General features: G+C 38.2%; 1 protein-coding gene across 1 annotated transcript in view; it reads left to right on the plus strand.

The window, feature by feature from the left end:
* Window positions 1–12,967, plus strand: part of TMEM33 (transmembrane protein 33) — a 40,899-nt gene extending 27,932 nt beyond the window's left edge. Inside the window, exons 6-7 of the mRNA XM_007947163.1 lie at window positions 2,341–2,424; window positions 12,838–12,967. Of these exons, the coding sequence (XP_007945354.1) occupies window positions 2,341–2,424; window positions 12,838–12,967 (214 nt within the window). The remainder of the gene's footprint in view (window positions 1–2,340; window positions 2,425–12,837) is intronic.
* Window positions 12,968–15,962: the final 2,995 nt, after the last annotated feature.

Here is a 15,962-nt window from a genome sequence, read left to right on the forward strand (position 1 = left end):
ATGGATATATTCTCATCTTTCATCATATCAGGGAAGTTCTCCTCCAATAGATCTTGGACAATTTCCTCAGTGGTTTTGTTTTTCTCTTCCTGTTCTAAAATTCCAGTGATACGTGAGTTATTCCTTTGTATGGTATCCCACATGAACCTTAGGCTTTCTTCATTTTGTTCCGATTTTTTTTCTGATTGATCCCTTTCCAAAGAAGTATTAAGGTATTTGCTTTCAGTCTCATTAATTGTCTTCCATTGCATCAGTTCTTCTCCTTTCCCCTTCCAATGTGTTATCTATTTCTGACTATTTAGTGTTAGTCTTCTGGGTCTTTATCTGTAGATTAAGAATCATTTCAAACTTTTTATTTATTTTGTCATTTTGTTTTTCTGTTTCCTTCCAAAATGCCTCTAGGGTTTTTTTCTGTGTTTTCTTTGGTGTGTCTCTCAATCCTTTTAAGATACCTAAATGTAATTCTTTTGAATTCCTTATCAGAGAGTTCCAATGCTGCTTCTTCCTCAGGGATGTATTCTGGGTCCGTATCCTGCTCCCTTGTTTCTACCACTTTATCCTGCTTCTTTGTGTGGACTGTGATGGTCTGTTGTCTCCAAGGTATCATGGCGTGGTTGTATTTAGGTCTCTGTTAACTGTTTGTGAAGAACAGCCAAGGGTGATTCAGGCTCTTCTTGGTGGTTTTTTATTGTTGACCTGTTGGAGGAGAAGGAGGTAGTGGCTCTCGCTCAGTAAGTGTAGTTGCAGCAGGTTTGGGTTTGGTTTTGTCTTATGGGCACTGTTGTTGTCTCCCACTCAGTTAGACACAAATTACAATTGAATAGCCATCAAAAAACTAAAAGCACATGGACAAAAAGCACACCATATAATCACACAGGAGCAGTAACCAAAAAAAGAAAAAAGGGACAAAGAAGAAGAAAAAACAGGAAAACCTGCAATATCTGGGAATAGGGCACTAAGAGGAAAAAAGTAGAGAAGGAGAATAATGAAGGAAAAAAAATAGGAAAAATGCAAAAAGAAAAAGAAGGCACGGAATTGAGCATGAGAAAAATGAGGGACAGGGAAATCTTAAATTTTGAAAAAAAAATTTCCACCAGGAACATGGAAAAGAAAAAATGCTGAAAACTAGGACCTGGGAGGGGAAGATTCATATTAAGAATAATAGTAAAAAGGACAAATGTGTTAATAATAATAGTTGTTTTAAAACGATAAATACAAGCTAACTAATCACCAGAAAAAAGAAAGCGAAAAAGAAAAGAATAAAAAAAGAGAAATAAAGAAATCGGTAGACAGGGCAGGGCATCTACGCTCCATCTGCGCACAGAGACTGTGATGGAATTCCCTGGGCCCAGACAGTAGGTGGGAGTGGGGTTGGCCGCACCTCCATTCACCAAGCGGGTGTGGGGAATAAGAGTAACAAGAGGAATGTGGTACCTTTTCACTCTTGCAGGTCCACAGTGTCCTTGGGGTTGCTGGAAAGTGGGGTTGTTGGAAAGCAGAACGTGTTCTTAAGCCCCAGAAATCTGCGAGAACACTCTCTCTTTAAATATCCAATATAGTCAAGCCATTTTTAAACCTTCAAAATTGCAGTGCCCTCCAGACCGGCAAAAGTCCACAGCTCAGCCTGCCTTTTCTCTTCACCGTCTCTGTTTATTCCCCAGCCACCAGAGCAGTTCTCTGTGCAGTCCCTGGCTAGCAGTGCTGATTTTTAGATTAATTCTTAGGTCCTACCACCACTCGGGGATCTCCAAGCCATCTGTGCCGTCAGGATTGCTCAGGATCACTGCTGGACTGCAGCTCCGTCTGTCTCCTTTTTTGGTATTTTCACGCAAATTCTTCTGCTAGTTGGGGTTTAGTACACTTCTGTATCCTTCCCTTGAAGGCTCAGGAGTCCAAGATTATCTTCTGTGTCTATGTTAATTGGTTTCCCTTTTCTTTGTTGAAGAGCATCTGTGCAGTCTTTCTGCCTAGTCCGCCATCTTGCCGGAACTCCTCTCATTGTAATATTTGTGAAGTTTTATAACTTGATTATCTGTTATTATTGAAGCATTTAAGTAATGTTTTCTGATTTTTTCATATTTTACTAAAATTCTTAAAGTACAAATATGTACATGGACATCCTCGTAAAAATTTAATGGTAACATTATACTCTTTACTTGTCAATCATATACATTCTATTTCCTTTTTTAGAATAACTCGAGTTTTATGTGATAGATATTACTATGACCATTTGATGAATGAAGAGACACATATTCTCCAACTGAATTGCCTTTTAAGATTTCAAAGTGTTCATATGAATCCATAATATTTTTATATCACTCTTCTATTTGTTTATTTCAGTGGTCAAGGAAGTTTACTCCAGCCTTTTATATACTATAGATTTCTTACTCTTCGATATTCCTCTAGAAGAAATCCATATTGCCGGTAAGCTCATGACTAACTTAAATCTATTTTATTTGTTAAGAGTATTTGTACCTCTTAAGAGTTATTTAGCTAATTAGTTAAATTCTAACAGGAAACAATGTCTCCACAAATTTAAATTCTAGGGCTTAGTAATATCAGGGGTTGGTGAGAGGTTTTAAAATTTATTTTTAGAAACAGACTGCAGTTAATGTGAATCACATCTAAAGTATTGCAAAAGCTTAAGAGAATTTGATGATGTGCAAGTAATAATCCCCACTCTCAAGGAACTTTGGTAGTTAATGGGGATAAAAAACATGTCAAGGAAAGGAGGAAACAAAAGGTCAAGATAAAGTATTTACAGGTCAATATATGATTAAGTGCCACATTTTATGAATGAATCAATCAAATGAATAAAGGTAGAAGGGACTTCGAAAATAAAGGTAGACGAGACTTCCAAAACTTGATATCAGAAGTTAAGAATAAAACTAAAATGAATAGCTGGTTTTTAATAACTTTAAATATATTACTCAGATATTAATGTTAACAGTTTTTTTTTTTCCAAGTTTAAAGTAAATTCATTATGTGTAATAAAATTTAACCCATATCCAACTAGTGTTTCGGAGTGATCTGTTACATTTTGACAAAGTGAAAAGAACAGAATTTGAATGCTAGGTGTGTGATTTTTAGCCAAGTTATTTAAATTGGAATTTCTTCATTGGGTAGAACATTGTAAAATGGTGGGAGTAGTGTCTGAACTTGTCTAACTTCAGAGGGGATGATGAGTAGCATCAGCCCTATGTTGATCGCTATAGTGTAGAGATCAGACATAACCTCCACTTTCCAACCTTTTGGCCAGTTCTGACACCAGCTATCCCTCCCACGGCACTCTCCACTTCTCCTGGGTTTGATAATCTGTTGCAGTGGCCACACAGAACTCACAGACCATGCTTACAGTCATGTGGTTTGATAAGGAAGTCACAGGATTCACCTTGGGATCTGGATCAACAGCCTACAACTTGGGATCAGGATCAGGAAGCATGTAGGCAGAATCTCCATTCTTCAGTGTAGGACAGTTCTCTCAGCTGTGGAAGCAAGCATGCCCCTCTCTCTGCCATGTATGCCCCCTCTCTGCTGGCAGGCCTTGTCTCAGATCCCTCAGGCCAGGGCTCCTCTCACCCTTCCCAGGAAAGATGGCCTTACTGCCTATTACCACCAGCTCTGCAGCAGGGCTCTTTATCAGCCTATCGCTGTATTTGGTGTTACAGCCTTGACCTGTGTTATAGCACTTTTTCATGGTTCCTTGCCTCCTCTTCCCCTGCTTCTCTTTCTTCCTTCTGCTTCTGTCTGGAAAACATTTGTGAGGGATGGTTATACATATACACAAACTCTTAATCAATTGCAAGGCATAGCTCTCCCACCAGGGCCACAAACTGACCCGTTTCCTCTCACTAGGCCATAGACACTTTATTTGTGTAGTCTGTAGACCAGTCCCTGTAAGGTGCATACTAGTCACAGGGCAGGCTGCAGCCCAGGACCTGCCAAAAAGTAGCAAACTGGAAATTGTTATAACGTACCCAGGAAGTGTGAGTCAACCTGGAAAAAGTAACAAATCCTCTGGGGTAGAAAGGAAGGTAAAGGTAACTCCTTAGGATTTAGGGAAGAATGTCTCGCACTGGTTTTCCAAAGAACCAAGGCAAAAAGCCACATAAGGAACTCATTTCACCACAAAGATCTATTTTAAAAGTGATTAGAATCTGTTAGATTCTTAATGAATAGTTTCATTTTTTTCTTTTCAGCAATTTTGATTATTCCCTTTTGAGGGATCATTATACTCTTTTAGATAATCTTTTTTTCTTGAATTGAGAGGTCCCTTATTTGAGACTGCAAAAAGGGCAAGGAGGCCACATGTTCTGACCTCCTCTAATCCCACAAGAGGAAGATAGAATCACCATCAATAGCCCAAGGCCTATTCTTGGGAGGCCAGACATGCTGCCTCCCTCCAGCCGTTTGTACAACTGTTCCTCCCAAAGCACCCACCACCTCTCTCCTGGGTTTGATAATTCACTGCAGGGGCCACACAGAACTCACAGACTACGGGGTTTATTAGGGAAGCACCAGGTTACAATTCAAGTTCAGGAAAAAGGCTCAATCTCTCTCCCCAGCCCACCGTGTCTCAGCCAAGTCTCTCACAGTCTCTTCCCCAGCAGTGCATGTCCCTCAGTGTCTTACTCAGCAATGCGTGTCTCTTGCGTCTCTTTCCCAGCAGCACGTGTCTCTTTCAGCAGCACATCTTCCTCAACCAGCAGTCAGAGAGAGTTCTGCCTCTAGGAGGCCTCCTTTTGAGCTTGGCAGAGTGGACAAACTAGCCAATCATAGCATCAGAACTCTAAGCACCTGAGAGAGAGCCTCCTATAACATTGCCTTGTGCCACGCCCAACAGAAATAACCCAGGTGGATAATGTTTACAACCAGGAGCTCCTCAGTTGCTCATTCCACCACTGAGTTTACAATGACTTATGGGTAGAAAAGCCATACTAAGTAATTTACTACACTGCATAGACATACTCCTTTTAAATTTATTTTCGTTGTTAAGAATATAAACAGCAGAACAAACATCAGTTCCATAATTTCTACACGTAGAGAGGTTCTTAATGAACCCCTAGTGGCAAATAAACCTTCATTTTTCCTCGGTTCCAAGAGTTTTTACCTTCTTTCTGTCCATGTATTTGTTTCAGACATTATCTTCAGTCCTCTTCCTGACACTCATCTTTAATTAGCAGATTTACTTCTTTGTACTTCTTTATACTCCTGTTCCACTCCCATTTTGTCCATGTAATATGTAAGCAAATGTGTAGATTTAGAAGTGTTCAGTGGAATGGAAATAAAAGATCTTCCATAAACATGCATTTTAATAAAAACAGTAGAAAAGTATCAGAAAAGATTTTAGCTCTAAATATTGATAGACTATAAAAATTACATTTTCTACACTGCACTATTTAAAAGTTTTCATACTATATCATCAGTTTGTACCATTTTCATCTGTCATGTGTTCTCAAGTTGATGTTGTAGTCATTCTGGGTAGATGAGTGTCTAGAGCTGTACTGTCCAGTATGGAGCCACTAACTGCATTTGGCCATTTAAATTTAAATTAATTAAAATACAAGAAAATAATCATTAGATGATCTTGATCAGAAGGTGGAACATGTCAGTTCTTAGGGAATCCAGACTTATTGGACTCATTGGGACTAGAGGAATTCCTGACTCTATTGCCCTGAGATAATCTTTAAACCTTGAACTGAAATTCCCCTGAAGTCATTTTTAAACTGAGCACCAGTTCAGTACAGTTGGACAAAAGTGTGTGTCTGAAGAATTACCTATATGAGGTCAAACTGACAACAGTATCTCTGAAGCTTAGATGAGAAGTTTAAGGGCCAGTGAAGCTAACTTGTTGTTGTTAGATGCTGTTGAGTTGTTTCCCACGCATAGCAATCATATATTCAACAGAATGAGACACTACCTGATGCTGTGCCATCCTCACAATCTTTACTGTGCTTGAGCCCATCATTGCAACCACTGTGTCAGTTTACCTCATTGAGAGTCTTCCCCTTGTTTGCTGACCCTCTGCTTTACCAAGCATGATATCCTTCTCCAGGGACTGGTCCCTTCTAAACTAAAATATGTGAGACAGTCTGGCCTTTCTCATTTCTAAGGAGCATTCTGCCTGTACTTCTTTCAGGACAGATTTGGCAGTCCATAATATTTTCTGTTGTTGTTGTTGTTGTTGTTATGTGCCATCGAGTCAGACCTGACTCAGAGACCCCTCCTTGGGTTTCCGAGGCAGTATCACTACGGAAGTAGATTGCCCCATCTTCTTCTGAGGAGTGGCTGGTGGGTTTGAACTGCCAGCCTTCTGGTTAGTGGTCAAGTGCCTTAGGCACTATCCTACCAGAGCTTCCAGTATTTTCAATATTCTGTAATACCACACTTCAAAAATTCAAATGCATAAATTCTTTTTCAATCTTCCTTATTAATTGTGTAGCTTTCACATGCATATGAGGTGATTGAAAATACCATGGCTTGGGTTAGGCACACCTTAGTCTTCAAAGTGCTATTAAACACTTTAAAGAGGTCTTTTGCAGCATCTTTAGCCAGTGCTATACAACGTCTGATTTCTCGACTGCTGCTTCCATGGGCATTGATTATGGATCCAAGGAAACTGAAATCCATGACAACTTCAGTCTTTTCTCCATCTATCATGATGTTGCTTATTGGTCCGATTGTAAGGATACCACATCCTTCTTCCTAGTCTGTCTTAGTCTGAAAGCTACACTGGAACCTGTCCAGCATGGGTGATCCTGCTGGTATTTGTGATACTGGTGGCATAGCTTCCAGTATCACTGCAATATGCAAGCCACCACAGTATGACAAACTGACAGAAGAGTGGTAGGAGGCTAACTTAATGAGGATGAAATAATTTGAGTGGAGACTGAGAGAGTAATGATATAATGTGAAAAATATAAACAGTATCAGTGAATGCATACACAGAAACTGTTGAATGGGTATGTGTTTTGCTGTGTTATATATTTCACTAAGAATAACATTTTTTAAAAATTCAGTAACATACAAAACTCATTTCCTGAGTCACACTAACCACATTTCAAGTGCTCAAAAGCTGATGGCCACTGTATTGAACAGCACAGATTTACAACATTTCCATTATTGCCAAAAATTTTGTCAGCACTGCTCTGCAGGAACTCTCACTTGATCTATCTAATATGAGAAGTTAGGAGCTCTGGTAGCGTAGTGGCTAAGGCACTTGACTGCTAACCAGAAGGCTGGCGGTTCAAACCCACCAGCCACTCCTCAGAAGGAAGATGGGGTAATCTACTTCCGTAGTGATACTGCCTCAGAAACCCAAGGAGGGGTCGCTATGAGTCGGGTCCGACTCGACAGCACATAACAACAACAACAACAATATGAGAAGTTGTCATGTGATTTTAGACTAGCTGTGACCTCATTAGGCCTCATCTGTAACCCAAGGAGTTTGACTAGAGTTATTTTTGAAGTCCCTTCTACTTTATTCATTTGATTGATACATTCATAAAACAGTGATTGTGTGTTAATGTTAGATCTGTGTAGGATTAAAATACCTTTCAAGGTCTTTAGAGCTGAATGAATTAGACTGCTGAGTAAGTCAGTGCGATGATCAAGGTATTGTGAGAGCACAGAGCACAGAGAGACAGATGTCTGAGAATTCACTAATATGATAGTAATGTAATTCTCTGGCTGGTACAAGTGGTTTGTGCTGACTGCTAACATAAAGGTTGACAGTTTGAACCCACTCAGCTGCAGAATGGAAGAAAGGCCTGGTGATCTGCTTCCACAAAGATAATTGTTGTTAGTTGCTATTGAGTTGATTCCAACTCATGACGACCCCTTGTGTTCAAAGTAGAATTGTTTGATAGGGTTTTCTTTTTTTTAAAAAATGTATATATATTTGATGTGTTTTAGGTGAGAGATTACAGAGCAAGTCAGGTTTCCATTTAACAATTTTTATACAGGTTGTTTCATGACATTGGTTACAGTTTCCACATGTGCAGCATTCTTATTTCCATTATCTTTGTTCTGTTTCCCTTCCCTTCCTTGCCTTTCCATCTTGGCTTTTGGGTAAACGTTAACTGTTTGGTCTTGTATAGTTGATTGTTTAAGGAAGCATATTACTCATGAATGATGTTGTTTATTTTATAAAGCTACTCTATTATGTGGCTGAAAGGTAACCTTCAGAAATAGCTTCATTTCAAAGTCCAAAGGATTTCTTATGGCAGTAGTCCTGGGGTTTCTTAGTTTCTACTGGTCCAGTAAGTCTGGCCTTTTTTAGGAATTTGAATTTTGCTGTACATTTTTTCTCCCATTCTATCTGGACATTCTATTGCTTCCATGGTCAGAACGATTTGGTAGTGGTAGCTGGATACCATCTAGTTTTTAAGTCTCAGGTTAGAAGTGGCCCTGGTTCATGTAGGGTATTAGTTCTGTGGACTAGTTTCTTCTTTAGCCTTTGATTTCCTTCATTCTATTTCACTCCATATGAGTAGAGAATAGAGAATAGTTGTATCTTAGATGGCCACTTGTAAACTCCCAAGACCCCAGACACTGCTCACCAAACTAGAATGCAAAACATTATCTTTATGAACTGTACTATGCCAGTTGACTAAGTTGTCCCCCAAGACTGTGGTCCTAAGCCTTTTAACCCAGTAAGCCAATCCCATGAGTTGTTTGGATATATCTGGGAAGCCTCTGCCGCTCTGCCCCATGTGCTTTGTTATATATAGATATATATGCAGTGCATATAAACATGTATTTGCCTACAGATATGCCTATACATGAACATGCATTTACTGTCATATGCCTTCTCATACACATATGTCCATATGTATCTACCTATATAACCACACATATTTTTTGGTGATTGTTACTGTTCTTGCAAAACTGTATCTGCTACAGCATTTACCAAAATTATCCCTTTTTCTTATATACTTCTTAGTATCTTTAGTTACCTTGGTCAAGTTGTGCTGACTGTGCCCATATTTGATGCTGCTTTTCCCCCCACCAAAAGTAACAAATGTCTGCTATCTAGAAAGTGATTCACCTCTCTCTCCCTCCCATCCCTGATAACCATCAAACAACATTGGTTTCTGTGTGTTTATCTGTTTCTGACTTTTTTATAATAGTGAGGCCATGTGGTATTTCTCCTTTTGTGATTGACTTATTTCAATCAGTGTGATGTCCTCCAGATTAATCCATTTATTTTCATGGACTCTTCATTCTCTACAGTTGCAATAGTATTCCATTGTATGTAGGTACAAGTACTCCTCCTCATTTGCCAACAATGGTTAGGTTCCAAAGACCAGGTTGTTATACAAAAATTGACATTATACAAAAATGGAGGGTGATCACATCAGATCACAAAATGGAGGATGACTACATCATTACATAACTGCCAAACCACTGAGAATCATGGCCCAGGCAAGTTGACATATAACCTTAACTATCATTGTGTTTCTTTTGCCTCAAGCCTTGGCATTTGTTATTGCCAGAGTTGCTGTTAATGCACGAAACCGGTAAAGTTCTCACTTCTGTCATAAATGCAAAATGTTGGGTAATGAGATGGTCGATAAGTGAGTAGTAGATGTGTCACAATTTGTTTTGTGATTCATCTGTTGATGGATACTTAGGTTATTTCTGTCATTTTGCTATTATGAATAATGTCGCAGTGGACATAGGTGTGCATATGTCTGTTCACTACTCATATCTCTTGGATATATGCCTAGGAGTGGTATTACTCGATCATAAGATATTTCTATTTCTAGCTTTTTGAGAAAATGACATTTCATTTCCCACAGTGGTTATACTAACCATTTACAATCTGACTAGCAGTGTCAGAATAAGAGTTCTAATGTTTTTTTTAATCACTTTGCAGTGATGAGATGATACATCACTGCGGTTTTGATTTGCATCTCTCTAATGGCTAATGATTGTGAGCATCTTTTCATGTATTTGTTACTCTCCTGAATGCCCTCTTTGGTGAAGTATCTGTTCATGTTGGTGGGTTTTGTTTTTAGCTATAATCTTTACAGAGGCAGGTCGGTAGGCCTTTTCTTCTGTGGTACTGCTGGGTGGGTTTGAACCACCAGCCTTTAGCAGTCCAGTGTGAACCATCTGTGCCACTTATGGGCCATTTATAAAGATTATAGCCAAGAAAGCCTTATGAAACTGTTGTACTCGGTAACATACAGGGTTGCTATGATTTAGGATTGACTCGGTAGTAAATATTTTGGGTTTTTTGGTGGTAATTTAAACCAAGGTTTTTTGTTTGTTTTGTTGTTTTTTAAGACTGAGTCGAAGTTTGGAGCCTGAGTTCAGACATGTGGGTGCCTGAAAGTGCTTGGCATACCAGTAATTATATGTTAGTAGAGTTTTAGGAAGTGTGTATAGAGATCTGTGTTGGGAAGGTAGGATTTAGATTTTATTTCAAGGTAGGGAAAGCCTTTGAAGTTTTTAACGTGAGGGAAGGTTGGAAATGACACTGATTTAGAGATATGTTCCAGAAGATGGGTATGTGCAGTGCAGTGAGTTACGTGGTATGGCTTTTCTAGCCTAGTCTTTGTAACTCCTACTAGATTACTGTGTAGAACTGTGATGTTGGGATTGGCTAGTTTTTTCACTTTGCCAGGCTTAAAATGAGCCCTTCTAGAGGCAGAGAGGGGATCTCACTGCCATCAAGAGAGAATAGCTAGAGGTGAGGTGGAGTGTGTCCTTGAACCTAAGATCCCTGTGCTGGACCTCCTTGGCTGAGAGATGCCCTGGTGGAGAGATGCCCTGGCCAGTGGAGAGATGGTGGCAGTGGAACCAAGAGGCACAAGACAGAGTGGCGGGCTTACCTGGCCTACAGAGGCAGCCAGAACAAGAGGCCAAGGGCGAGAGAGGAGTGTCTGAGGGCACAGCAGAGGGGAGACTGTCCTGATCGTAGAGTTGTATCCTGAGAGTGTTTTTCAACCTGAATTGTAGCTTGCTGCTTCCCTAATAAACCCCATAATCTTGAGTATTATCTGTCAATTCTGTGTAGCCATCACAATGAATTACTGAGTCCAGCAGAGAAGCAGTGAGTACCGTGGGAGGGACGGTTGATGTCAAAGTTGGTAAAAATGCTGGAAGGTGGCAGCATGTCTGGCCTCACAGGAATAAGCCTTGGACTGCTGATGGTGATTCTGTTTCCCTCTTGTAAAGTTAGAGGAGGTCAGAAGATGCTGCCTCCATGTCCTTTTTGCAGTATAGGCTTACCAAGAGGAAATAAAAAAGACAAATTTGAATACTGTTAGAGTTGTGCTGTTAAGATCATATGAGAGGCTGAACTAGTTCAGTGGTAAAGGAAAAAAAGGATGAATTTGAAGGATACTTAGGAGGTAAGATCTTCAGGCTTGGGGAAGAAGAATGAGATCAAGAAAATCTCTAGGTTCCTGACATGTTGTTGTGAGTAATGGTGCTGTCACTAAGATAGCAGATACAAGAAGGGAGGGCAGGTTATGGGATAAATGTGCATCTTGTCAATTTTTTTTTTTTTTTTTTTGGCATGTGTATGTTTGGGAGAGAGAATATTAAATATGATTTTTTTTTTTCTAAAGTAGATTTATTGTTTTTTTTTTTTTCCCTAACCGTAAAGTAAGGAGCTCTGGTAGCATAGTGCCTGAGACACTTGACACTTGACTACTAGCCAGAAGGCTGGTGGTGGTTCAAACCCACAAGCCATTCCTCGGAAGGAAGGTTGGGCAATCTACTTCCATAGTGATACTGCCTCGGAAGCCCAAGGAGGGGTCACTATGAGTTGGGGCTGACTTGACAGCACATAACAACAACAACTATAAAGTTAACATAGGATAAAGAGAAGCAGAACAGGAGTTTTGTTTTATATAGGGTTAGGTTCTTCAGTCAGTATAAAAGGTGAAAATGTGAATAGCTCTGGTAACATAGTGCCTAAGGCACTTGACTGCTAACCAGAAGGCTGGCGGTTCAAACCCACCAGCCACTCCTCGGAAGGAAGATGGGGCAATCTACTTCTGTAGTGATACTGTGTTGGAAACCCAAGGAGGGGTCGCTATGAGTTGGGTCCGACTCGACGGCAAATAACAACAACGACAACAACTTCCTATCACTTAGAATTTACAGTAAAATTTGTGAGATTTGATGTGATTTATATAATAACACAAAGTATGTAATAAAGAGTACTTTGTGGGCATCAAACACAGAAGCAAGGGCTACAACCAGTGTAAAATACTGGGCAACATCACTGGAATGCAGGTCTCATGGCAGGAAGTGACAGGAGATGAAGCCAAAAATTGGATTGACAGTGGATTGTGGAGGGCTAGGAATACTATGCTGAGAAATTGGGGTTTTCATCTGAAGGCAAAAAAGAGTCAGTTTAATCTTTTATCGAACATCTAGTTTATTCTCATTTAAACTTCACCATGACTCTGAAGTATATGCTGCTGTTTTGCACATGAGGAAAGCTCTGAGAGGCATGTTCATGAGTGGGATTGCCCGTAATATATAATTTTCTCTCTTTTCTAGAGTTAATATAATTTGCATAAATTGAGTGTGAGAATGATATGATTCTATAAAGAAAATATTAAATCATTCATTATCTCAGCCCTTAGAGATAGCCATTTATTAAATGCATTTGTTAAATGAACTTTTCTTCCAAAACAGGCACAATGTGTTGATTTTGAGAATTTTATGGTATGTGTTTGTTCCCTAAAGTGCTTCTTAGTCATTTTAACTTCTTTAATTCTTTAATGGCTATGGAAAATTCGTTTATTAGTGTTTCCTAGCATTACATTGCTTTTTCCTTATTTCTGAAAGAAAATAAATTTTATCTTGCAGGAACTTGTTTAATGAGCTGAGGATTGTTGTTGAACACATAATAATGAAACCTGCTTGCCCACTGTTTGTGAGAAGACTTTGTCTCCAGAGCATTGCCTTTATAAGCAGACTGGCACCAACAGTTGCATAGTTTAATATCCAGTTAAGTTACATATAAGCATTATTAGCAGCTGGTACTTCTGCTAGGGGGTTGTAAATTCCAGGTGTCACACTGACCTCAATCCAATTGACATAAATGCATCTCAATGGAAAATCATTTTCCAGGTATGTTAAATCAAACCTTTTAAAAAAAGTTTTCAAGAAAATTTTACCTTGCTCTGTTGGTAACGAAGTTTGTATCTTGTGATAAATGTACCAGATTGTTTGGATTCTACTGTGCTTATATCATGATGTACATTTATTTCTCTTAAAAAAAAAAAAAAAAAGTCAATCTGATTGGTAAGCTGACTCTCTATCTGGCATGAGTTCATTATGGTAATGTTCGTACGTGTGAATTCAGTACATTTTTGACAGTATTCTTTTGCCATTCAGTAATTTTGGTTCATGATTTTAGCAGATGCATTTCCCACTGAATTTAATTTCACCAGCTGTTAGATTGACTCTGTGCTGCTTTGGTGGGGCAGATTTATTTGGATATTCCATTATAAAAGAAATTCTCTCTATATATATATCTTTCCAGACTTTGTTTCCTTAAATATTTGTGGCTTTGAATATTTTTTAATAAAAAGAAAAGGACTCAAATACAAGCTTATCAACCAATAGGGTAAATACTTGGAGTCATTTAACCATTTCACATCAGAAAGTACCGTATTTTTATCATATAATGTGCCTATGTAAACAACGTGCACACATATAACACTCGTAGCAGCCCGTAAGAAACTAATGCATGAGGGGGTTGTGTGGTTTGAAAAAGCTTGCGCATAGTGCACTCATTTTTTGTGTAAGAATACATATGGTACTTATACAGCTTTCCTTTGGGTAATGCTTCTCAAACAGAAAATCTTTCTTTTACAAATGTGAGCATAGGTTATTAGTATTATTATAGTTTGTAGAATTACCCAGCTCAAATTCTTGACTGCCAGTTTTCTCGGTTTCTTAGGCTTGAATTTTCATAGACAATTACAGGAATTCAGATACCTTTGGAAAGGAATGTAACTGAAAATTGAGCATGCGCCCACCTAACTAGGTGTCTATTCTGAAATAATAATGAAGATTATTCTGTAGATTACATATTTACCCATCAAATCTGATTTAAAAGGTTAAATGAAAAGGTTATAGATAAAATATTTGGTTGAGAATGGGGCTGGGGGGAGTTGTGGGGGAATAGTGTGTACAGATAAATTCGGGGGAATTGGGTATATTATGCATATGTGATTTGGATTGGGTGATATGGTAAATCCTGTTAAGCTTCTTTATAAAATTCATTTTGATCTTTATTGTTGCACGATTGGAAATGTTTAAACATTATAAAATTTTAATATAGAATAATGCAATGGTTTTTGTAACTGATTTTCTTCTTTCTGCATGTAATTTGGATTTATCTAATACATTCATTTTTAATTTATCAGTAACATCAGTTTTCTTTTTGTTCAGTGTCCAGAGTGAGACAAAGATGGTATTCTTAGGATAGATTACAAAAAGTTCTACTTGATAGTTGTTACTTGCTTCAAATCAGCTGTTACTAGCTATTTTTGTAGTGTTGATCCACTAAGTTGGAGAAGCAGCCTCATACTATACAGTTGTTTGTGTATGTCATTGATAGTATAAAAATGAAAATACCTAGAGCAATAAAGTGACTGTAAAGTAAACAGCATATTATTGATTCCTAATGATGTTTAAAAAAATTGAGTCTTGAATTATATCACATTTTGGCAACTGATGACATTTATTTTGAAGTTAATAGCTTTTGTTTGTTTTCTACAATTTTGAAACAAATCTTTTGATGGTCTTAGATTTAGGGAAGAATTGCAAAAATAGTACAGAGTTTCTGTATATCTTTTACTCAGTTTCTTCTTAGGGTAACATTTTATATAACTTTAGAACATTGATCAAAACTAAGTAGTGGACTCTGGAACAATGTGACTAAAGTAAAGAACTTACTCAGACTCACCAGTTTTTCCATTTTCTTTTTGTGTGCTGCTCTGTTTTTACCATGACCACCTTTTAATGACCTGTAAGTGTGTCTCATTTTTTAGTTTTTCCTATTTATTTTGAAAATCAAAAAGATTTCCATAAAGGAAGTTACTCATTCTGGTTTTAACAAAGAGAATTTTTAACAGTAAAACTACTACAAATGAAAACATTCCTTTAAATTGACACTTCGTCACACATAACAGGATCATAGTCCCTGTTATGTTGGTCCTTAAAGGAAAGCTTAATTTATAAATAAAACACTCTTAAACCCCTGAAAAAGGAGCCATGGTGGTGTAGTGGTTAAAGCCTTGGTTGTTAACGAAAAAGGTCTGTGGTTTGAACCCACCAGCTGCTCTGCAGAAGAAAGATGCGGTGGTCTCCTGGAAAGGTTTACAGGTTTGGACGCCCACGGAGGTCACTATAAGTTGGAATTGACTTGATGGCAGTGAAGGTTACTATTATTTATTTATTTTATTTTTTTTTTCGTAATCTCCTGAAAAGGAGCTTTGGTGGAGCTGTGATTAAAACATGGGACTGCTAACCAAAAGGTCAGTGGTTCGAATTCACCAGCCACTTTGCAGGAGAAAGACAAGGCAGTCTGCACCCATAAAGATTTAGAAACCCTGTGGGCCTTTTCTTTTTCCATTATGGTTGCTGTGAGTTGGAATCCACTTGATGGCAGTAGGTTTTTTAAGCAGCTGAAAAAGTAATTTTACAATATGAATATTATTAAATGTTTAGTTTGTATGAAATTGTAGTTAGAAATGCAACAGTATGAATATGTACAACCAGTTGATTTGGCATCAGAATTTAGTGTAACTTGCAGTATATAGAGTGAATGTCATATAAGAAATTAACTCTTACTACATAGATAAACTTATGTTTGCTTACGCATTTAAAAGAATTTGATTTAACATGCAGAAAATCTTAATTCTTCAGCAAGTGGTATAATACCATTTTTCTTCTAATAATTTTCCAGTAAACTCTCTTAG

The sequence above is a fragment of the Orycteropus afer genome, unplaced genomic scaffold (genome assembly GCF_000298275.1).
Source record: "Orycteropus afer afer isolate SDZICR_OR568_19922 unplaced genomic scaffold, OryAfe1.0 scaffold00176, whole genome shotgun sequence".
Classification (NCBI taxonomy): Eukaryota; Metazoa; Chordata; class Mammalia; order Tubulidentata; family Orycteropodidae; genus Orycteropus; species Orycteropus afer.